This window comes from Myotis lucifugus, unplaced genomic scaffold (genome assembly GCF_000147115.1).
Source record: "Myotis lucifugus unplaced genomic scaffold, Myoluc2.0 scaffold_5, whole genome shotgun sequence".
NCBI lineage: Eukaryota > Metazoa > Chordata > Mammalia > Chiroptera > Vespertilionidae > Myotis > Myotis lucifugus.
The window spans coordinates 4,936,152-4,945,093 of record NW_005871053.1 but is presented as its reverse complement, the minus strand read 5'-3'; the positions used below and the strand labels follow the sequence as shown (position 1 = coordinate 4,945,093).

The 8,942-nt window shown below is 41.6% G+C and overlaps 1 protein-coding gene across 1 annotated transcript in view; it reads right to left on the bottom strand.

The window, feature by feature from the left end:
• TTN (titin) overlaps positions 1-8,942 on the bottom strand; it is a 278,603-nt gene that overhangs the window by 195,120 nt on the left and 74,541 nt on the right. Inside the window, 16 exon segments of the mRNA XM_023743428.1 lie at positions 2-36; positions 137-418; positions 572-850; positions 975-1,262; positions 1,393-1,671; positions 1,773-2,051; positions 2,159-2,437; positions 2,533-2,814; positions 2,907-3,185; positions 3,299-3,586; positions 3,704-3,982; positions 4,081-4,359; positions 4,791-5,069; positions 5,170-5,451; positions 5,972-6,535; positions 8,639-8,917. Of these exon segments, the coding sequence (XP_023599196.1) occupies positions 2-36; positions 137-418; positions 572-850; positions 975-1,262; positions 1,393-1,671; positions 1,773-2,051; positions 2,159-2,437; positions 2,533-2,814; positions 2,907-3,185; positions 3,299-3,586; positions 3,704-3,982; positions 4,081-4,359; positions 4,791-5,069; positions 5,170-5,451; positions 5,972-6,535; positions 8,639-8,917 (4,532 nt within the window).

Here is an 8,942-nt window from a genome sequence, read left to right as displayed (position 1 = left end):
ACCACGGGCCTCAACTCCTGATAAAGGTGGGAGGTTCTAAAAGTTCAAAAGGAAGACAGAGACTATCTTACTCAAGGGAAGACCCATGGCCTGGCCAGCAGCACAGCCCACATGGAAAACAGAGCCAGTAACGAACCTTTCACTTTTAATTCGATGCTGCAGCTTGCTGTGCCCGCATCGTTACGAGCTTCACAGACATAGGTCCCACTATTTTCTACCCTGGCACCGGAAATTTGGAAAGTGGCCAAACCATCGATGAAGGAAATGCCATATCTCTCAATGGCTGTTATTTCATTCCCGTCCAGATACCAAGAAACTCTGATTTCAGGAGTGCCTGTTATTTGGCATTCAAATGTTGTAGATTGTCCATTCCTCAGTGCTAATACTGGGCTGGGCTTCTTAATGAATTGAGGAGGTTCTAAAGATGGGGGGTGGGGAAGGAAAGTGTGATGTTGAACATTTTTAAAAACAAAGGCCAATACACAAAATTGATCCCTAAAGCCTCTTCCCTCCCCCCGCCCCCCAAGAAAATCTAGACAAGCAAGAAAGTGAGAAGATGGAGAGACCAGACCTTTTACAAAGAGAGTGGCTTTACTGGTTGCTATGCCAACATCGTTGCTTAGTTGACAAATGTAGGTCCCAGAGTGAGCGGCTTTGGCTGAAAAGAGCTCTAGCATGGTGGAGGTGTCATCCTTCCAGACCGAGCGAGCTGCTCCCGAGTGCAGCTCTTTGTTATCTTTAAACCACTTAATTGTCATGGGCGCAGTGCCACCCACAAGAGCCTTTAACTGAACCCGTGTGTTGGGATTGACATCTTGCGACTGTGGTTCTTCCACAAAGTAAGGGGGTTCTGAGGTGAAAGAAAGAGAAGCAAAAGAAGAAAGGAATATTTGTTTTAGAGCAGGGCAATACAGGTGAGAATTGAGAGATGAGACAGCAATAAGTTCCTGAAAGGTGGAGATAAAGTTGCCGACCTTTGACTGTCAGATGGCCGCTGCACTGGTTGTGTCCTGCCTTGTTGGTGGCAGAACAAGTGTATGTCCCAGTATCGGTACTTTCCAGATGCCTGATTTCCAAGAAGGCAGTATTGTCATGAAAAGAGAATTTGTATTTTTCACTAGCTGAAATTTCCTGGTCATCTTTGAACCATTGGATACTTATGGGATGTGACCCAGACACTATACATTCTAAGTCAATAAAAGACCCTTTAATGCTGTCCATTTTCTTCAGCTTTTTGGTGAATGAGGGAGGTATGATAAGATCTATGTAATAAAAAAGCAAAAACAAAAAAATTGTTAGGTCAATCCGCCAATTTATATCTTCTCTAAAAATTGTAAGAGATGAAGGAGCATAGAAATGCCCAGTTCCTCCCCATAAAAAAGCAATACCAACCTAACACATTAATGCGAGCCTTGCAGCTGCTTCTCCCAACATCATTTTGAACCTCAAAAGTATATTCTCCACTATCTGTCTTTTCTGTAGAAATAATCTTCAGTATAGAGACTGTGTCAGTGACACTGATTTTATATTTTTGGCCCAGGGTCAGTTCTTGGCCGTCTTTAAACCATTTGGCTGTAATCTCCTTAGTCCCTGAAAATTTAACCTGCAAAGTGGCTGGGTCTCCTTGGGTGACATCTATAGACACAGCCTCCTCGGTGATGGTTGCAGGTTCTGTAGAAAACAAAGGGATAGGTGTGGGCTGTGAATCGCTCTGCTGAAAGGCGCACATCTGCACTTTTTCCTAAAACCCATGGTTGACTCTCTGAACCAACCTTTTACTGAGAGTAATGCAGAACATCTTTGTATGCCTGCATCATTTTTGGCCTGACAGACATATTTCCCATCATGCTTGACTTCGATGCCACTGAGGTACAGGCTGGCCACATTGTTCTCAAAGGTCATTCTTATATTATTGTCTTCGGTGATTTCATCGTTGTCTTTTAACCAAGTCACTGCGATTGGCAGGGAGCCTTTCAGCGTGGCCTGGAAGGCAGCGGTGCCTCCTCGAAGGGAGCTGGTGCTCTCGATCTTCTTTACAAAGGTTGGTGGTTCTAATAGAAGAACGAATCCTCAATCAATACTAGGCCTATAGAAAAACTGGCTTAAAAATGAGTTGACTCTGCAGAAGAGCTAATCTGTCATTTGAACCAACACTAACCTCTGAGCGTCACCCTGGCACTGCAGGTGCTGCTGCCCACATCATTGCTCGCCCGACACTGGTATTCACCAGCATCCGCAGCTACAAACTTGAGGATCTGCAGGCTAACCATTTGATCCTGAAGAAAGGTTTTATACTTTCTACCACTCCGCAGGGTTGTGTTATCTTTGAACCAAGTGATCTCAAAGGGAGGGGTGCCTGCCACCTCGGCCAGCAACATGACATCATACTCCTTCAACACTTCAACTGGCTTAAATTCTTTGGTAAAGTAAGGTGGCTCTATAGTGGGAAAGGAATTATTTTGAGTTAATGGCGGAGGAATCTGTGCTATGGACCACAATTTTGGTAACATAAGGGTCAAGGTGAACACAAACCTTTGACTATTAAAATGCTACCACAGTGGTCATTGCCAGCCTCGTTTTGAGCCTCACACATATATTCACCGCTGTCTTCGACGGCGACATCTGTAAGTCTTAGAACTGCAGTGGACTCCACAAAAGACATTTTGTGTCTGCTGCTGTCCTTAATTTCTCTATCGTTTACAAACCATGTTATTTTAATCGGAGGGGTACCAGTGACTTTGCAGACTAGCTGGGTGGCATCTCCTTTCTTTAAGAGCTGTGACGGCTCTAACTTTTCAACAAATGTGGCAGGTTCTACGGAAGGAAAGAAGTTATTAAGAAACGTGAGAAAGAGGTAGCAACTTATAACAATGGCAGCACAAAGATGTCCAGAAAACACTGCAAACCTTTTACAAATAAGTTTGCACTGCATTCCACGCCTCCGGCGACGTTGCTGACTTTACAGGTGTATGTGCCTGAATCGGAGGTTTTTACTGAATAGAGCTCCAGGGAACTTTCTAAAGCTTCTTTGGTAATATAGCAGCTCCCACCGGAAACCAGCTCTTTGTCACCCTTAAACCATCTGATGGTGAGAGGAACAGACCCTTGGAAGGTGCTCTTCAGGCAGACTGCCGAGCCGGGCAGAACATCCTTGGATGCGGGTTTAGTTACAAAACTGGGTGGTTCTAAAGAAGGGGTATAAGAAAGAATTTCAAAGAGTTAAGAGGCGCGATCTAAGGGAGATGTCTTAACTTGAACATCGTCTATAGTTAAGAATGAAACGCAGTCTCCATCCAACCTTGCACAATCAGGGCTCCGCTGCTGTCCTTGCTTCCCACGGAATTCGTGGCTCGACAGGTGAAATTCCCTGCGTCATTCATGTCTATTCTGCTTATCTCCAAAGAGGCGGTGCCTTCCACAAACGCTATTCTGTATCTGTCAGAAGAAGCTACTTCTTTCCCATCCTTAAACCAGGACACCCTCATGGGGAGGGAGCCGGCGATTTTGCAGTCCAGCCTGCAGGTACCGCTAACAACACTATCCACGTTGCGTAGGGGTTTGGTAAAAAATGGCGCAATGTCTCGATCTGTTCATGGCACAAGAAGGGAAGAAAGGTCAATGTGGAAAAGTGTTGGGGATTTTATTTTTGGTCGTTTGTTGGTTTTCAAAGGAATACGAGGCACGGGTTTCTAGAGATACTAACCTAGGACGGTGAAAGTCGTCTCACAGGAGCTGCTGCCCACCTCGTTGGAAATTTCAAACGTGTATTGGCCACTATCGTGCAGCTCAGCTGAATAAAATTTGAGTTGGGCAACGTTGTTTTTAAAACTTATTCGATACTTTTTACTGGCCACCAAAGGTCTCCCGTCTTTGTACCATTTGGGCTTGAGTTCTGGGGTGCCTGTGACTGTATACTCCAGCGTGGCTGGGTCTCCTGCTGTCACCTGGATCAGTTCTGCTCGCTCAACAATTTTGGCAGGTTCTACAAGGGCATTAAATAGTGAACATTCCATGATGTGTGTGAGGGTTTTATTTTTAAGTGGAAATAGTGATTCAAAGTTAAAATGTTCCTACACGAACCTTTAACTATTAATTCCCCAACAGATGTTTGGCTTCCGGCTTCATTCTCAGCCAGGCATGTGTATTTGCCACCCAGACTAATCTGAACATCAGGGATTATCAAGACCGCGACACCTTTGGAAAAGCTCATTTTGATTTTCCCATCTTCTTTGATGATCTCTTGTCCTTTCATCCATGAGACAGAAATGGGTTCTGACCCTCTCACAGCAGCTTGTAAGGTAACAGTTTGTCCTGCTAGTGCGGTAAAGTCATCTACTTTCTTTACAAAGGTTGGTGGTTCTAGTCAAAGAAAGAGAGTATATACAAAACTTATCATTCCCAAACACTTTCCACCCCATATATATTTAAGTGTTTTATCTAGATTACACTTATCTTGTCCAATATGCTATCCCATACTGTTGGTTAATTAGAAGAAGAAATAAAATTTAAGAAGAATTACTATTTTATCCAAGAGAAAGAAGCATAGAAGATAGATGATTATCAGTCAACAAAATAGCCTTTGATGTAATTCACTTTTGTTATCAGAGATTAAATATTTACACCATCTCAGGATTAACACTGGATTTTGTCCCCAAGGTCCCAGGTCAAACCAAAGGCAAAACGTATTATGAAAGGTTAAGAGAAGATGGGAAACCACCAGCTTCCTTTCCACGGTTAAGAAGGCTATTTGGACAATTTTTTAAAGAGGCATCAGTTTTTCAAACACTGACCTTTCAGTAAGTGTGTTGCGCTGCAGCCACACTTGCCGACTTCATTAGCAACAACACATTCATATTCACCAACGTCCGCACTATTAAAAGAAAAGATCTCCAGAGACACAAGAGACTTCTGAGAAAACAACCTGTACTTTTTACTACTTCGAATTTGCTTCTTGTCTTTGAACCAGCTAATTTCAAACGGTCCCGTGCCCGAGATTTCACACTGAAGGAGGGCATTTGTTCCTCTCACTATATCTGCAGGCTCAAGAGTTTTGATGAAAGAAGGAGGTTCTACAAAAGCACGAAAGCATTGTGTAAGTCATGTGTCACCCGCAATTATAAAGAAAATTTTTTCTCAGAAAAGCAATGGGCTGTAACTGAGCACACAAACCTTTGATAACTATTTCAGCACTGCAGCTGTCACTACCAACATCATTCACTGCTTCGCATGAGTAACTCCCACTGTCTTCAACTTTTACATCGGTAAGATTGAGTACAGCCTCCGAATTGACAAAAGACATTCGGATTGTGTTACTCTCATTAAGTTCTTTGTTATTTTTAAACCAAGTGACCTGGATCACAGGGGAGCCTTTCAGCTTGCAATGGAGGCGTGCTGATTCACCGGGGAGCATTAAGTAAGAGGGGTCCACCTTCTTCACAAAGGATGGTGGCTCTACGTGAAGTTAACAAGAAGAGAAAAAGGAAATGATGTCTGCAGCATGAATTCCACAAAAGATAAGTAGACGTATACAACAAAGACACAACAAACACAAAACATCTGCATGAAATGTTTGAAAAGGTTGTGGTGCTTACAATACCTTTCCATGTTTCCATGATTCGAAAACACATTTCCAGTCTCTTGATTAAAAAACAAACACACACACACAAACAAACCAACCCAAGCCAACTCTACTTACACAAAGAGCAATTTCATAAAAGATTAGTTAAAGATTTCCTAGACACTTGAAGTTCTTAGAAGAAATTTTAAGCAAGTGTTAATGGCAGATAGTTTGAAAAGTAAGTGAATTCTGAAGAAGATAGAAAAAATAAAATCAAACAATGCCAGGACATCCCCAAACCAAAAGGTTTGTTTGGATGAAATCATTTCAGTAACGCAATGTACTGAAATGTTTGTCAACAGTTTTTCATCCTTTCAGGGAAGGATGAAAAAATACCATCCACACATTTCTTACCTCTGATGGTTACTGTCGCAGAAGAGGAGCTGCTCCCAGCCTCATTCGAGGCTGTGCAGACATAGGTTCCTGAATCTTTTAGTTTGGCAAGAGGGATCTCAAGGGATGCTATTTTATCTTCAAAATAGATCTTATAATCTTTCCCAGCTGGGAGTTTTTGCCCATCTTTATTCCATGTCACCGTGACTTTTCTGTCTTCATCTACTTGGCATTCAAGGTGGATCTTCTTATTGATAGCTGATTGCACAGGCTCTAACTCTTTAATGATATGTGGTTTGTCAATTATGATTAACTCCGCTTGGCATATGTCGGCTCCAAACTTGTTAGAAGCCATACAAGAGTAAACGCCTCTATCTTGAACTGTAAGGTTTGAGAGTTCTAAAATGTGCTTGTTTTCTGCATCTGAAATCTTGCGGTTAGGGGAAGGTGGCAGAGCAGCACCATCTTTCTGCCAAATGGTTTCAATCACGGGAGTCCCTGTCACTGTGCAGAGGAACTTGGCTGTCTTACCCACAAAGGTTGTAACGGACTTAGGTCTGGAGAAAAAGGTTGGTGGATATGCCTCTGCAAAAAAAATGTTTTCAACATTATATTTGGTCCCCACCAAAGCTCTTGCTATAATTACATATTCCAAGTAAAAAAAAAAAAAAGATGAGTTATATCTTTAGATAAACATGAGACATTATTTAAAATAAGGTACACATTGCGACAGCATGGAGGGACCTGGAGAGTATTATGCTAAGCAAAATAAGCCAGTCAGAGAGAGACAAGTGTCACATGATTTCACTTATATGTGGAAACTAAGGAACAAAACAAACTGACAAACAAAATAGATCCAGATATATGGAAGCATGGAACAGACGGACGGATATCAGAGAGAGGGGTGGGCAGAGGGAAGATTAACCTAAGAATTTATATGCATATATGCATAACCCGTGGACACAGACAATAGTGCGGTGAAGGCCTGGGGTGGGGGGAGTTGAGGGAGGAGAGGGTTCAAGGGGGGAAAAGGGGGACATCTATAAGACTTTCAACAATAAAGACAAATTAAAAATAAAATAAAATAAAGTAGTGTATTAACAAAGTAAAAAGATTTGTCAAAGAAAAGGGATAAGAGTATTTTTTATAGAGGAGCAAGACAGCATTTTAAATGTCTCTAACAAAGGAAAGAACAAGTGTTCCTTTATTTAGCAACATTAACTTACTATTGCTAAAGATTTGTCCATTTTAGGAGTTGATTGATTGTTTGAATTATTTGATAAGCAATTCAGCTGATACTTTAATGCTGGCTAATTAGAAGACTGTATGAGGAAGATAAAAACCGAACTTGACTTTTCTGAACAGTAGAGATATTCAGTGGTAAAAAGTTTGGTAGTTTTGTAAGTCTCTCTAACCCTCATGTCAACCACCAGTAAATCCTTAAATGACTCAACTTTGAAAGCAACCCCTAAGTCATTTCAAACTTGTAAAAATATTTATAGCTGTAATTCTCCTTTCCAGCCTGAATTTTGAAGCAAGTTTTTAGGAACCTCCCTTTCCAATACTAAGAAATCATCCTCCTTTCTCTCTTCTCATGAGTACTAGTCCCATTACTGAATTGGCTTAATTTGGGTAAAGAAATTTCCAAAAGTGTCATTACAATTAAAGCCATGTACACGGTCACATGGAGATTCTTTGATTGCAAAGTGAAAACCACTGGTTGGGTCCCCATGGGCCTGAGGGCCTGATATTCTGATATGTAAAGAGGTTGTAGAAGAATGGAAGCTACAGGAACTCTGACTTTTTCAAGTCAAACAGATGCGCTGCTTTTGCCTTCCCCCTTCATGTTCTCATTGAAAGAGAAGACCAAGGGATAGTCCACGGCTTCTCTTAACAACATGATCCTAAATCATAGTTCATACTTTGCCTTGAAGGGGTCGGGGGAGAGAAAGATAGAGAGAGAAGGAAAGAGCTACTGATTTTTTTCTAATGAGGGAATTCAAACACTTGGTGAGTGTTAAGTACTCTAATGTCATCCTGTGTGTCAAATAAGATATTGGAAACAGAATATTTGTGTAGTTGCTCTTATTTTTAAATAAAGAATAAAGCCTAGGGTGAGAATCCTAGTTTACAGTCCTGTGCTAGTTCTCCGTCTCACATTAGGTCTGTTTCACTTTAGTCTTATGCTCTGGCTTTTCTTAATTTGTAATTCTGTTCTTAAGTAACTAACTGTTTCCAAATTATTAAATATACTGGGATATCATATATTTTTTTAGTGGCACCAAAAATTTTGGTGGTCCTGAAATTTGTATATTAAGGGCCAAGCCATTTGTAGTTATTCAAGATACTAGTATATCCACCAAGATGGTCCTTAAAAAAGAGAAAGAGATAAAAACAAAACAAAATCTCTCAAAACCAATTTTCAGGAGCCACTGCTCATTTGATTCCTTAACATTTTCCTCGAAATAATAAATTGTTTTTATTTAGCTACTGTTCGAACCATGACTAAATAATGATTTCTTGTCCCGCACGGGTTCTGCGGCACCTCACCACTATGTTACCATGTTACCATCTTGGCTACTGGTCTCTCCAGTTGGTAGAACACACACTCCGGCACCTGGATGAACAGCAAATCAGGCAACAATATGAAATGAGAGGACAACATCGGATTCAATGTTCGGCATTTACCTGTCACAGTGAGTGTGGCTGTACAGCTGACACTGCCATACTCATTAGAGGCTTTGCAGGTGTACTCGCCGCAGTCCACAACCTGGGTTCTCAGAATTTCCAGGCTGGAGACATAATTTGAAGATCGAATCGAACACTTGTCACTCTCGTAAATTTCTCGGCCAGCTTTAAACCACTGGAATCGGACATTAGGGGCACTCTGGATCTCACAGGTGAACTTGGCGAGGTGGCCCAGAGCTACTTCAAGGGGCTCGATTCTCCTCTTGATCACGGGGGCAGCTGCAAAGGGAAGCAGAGTCCATTA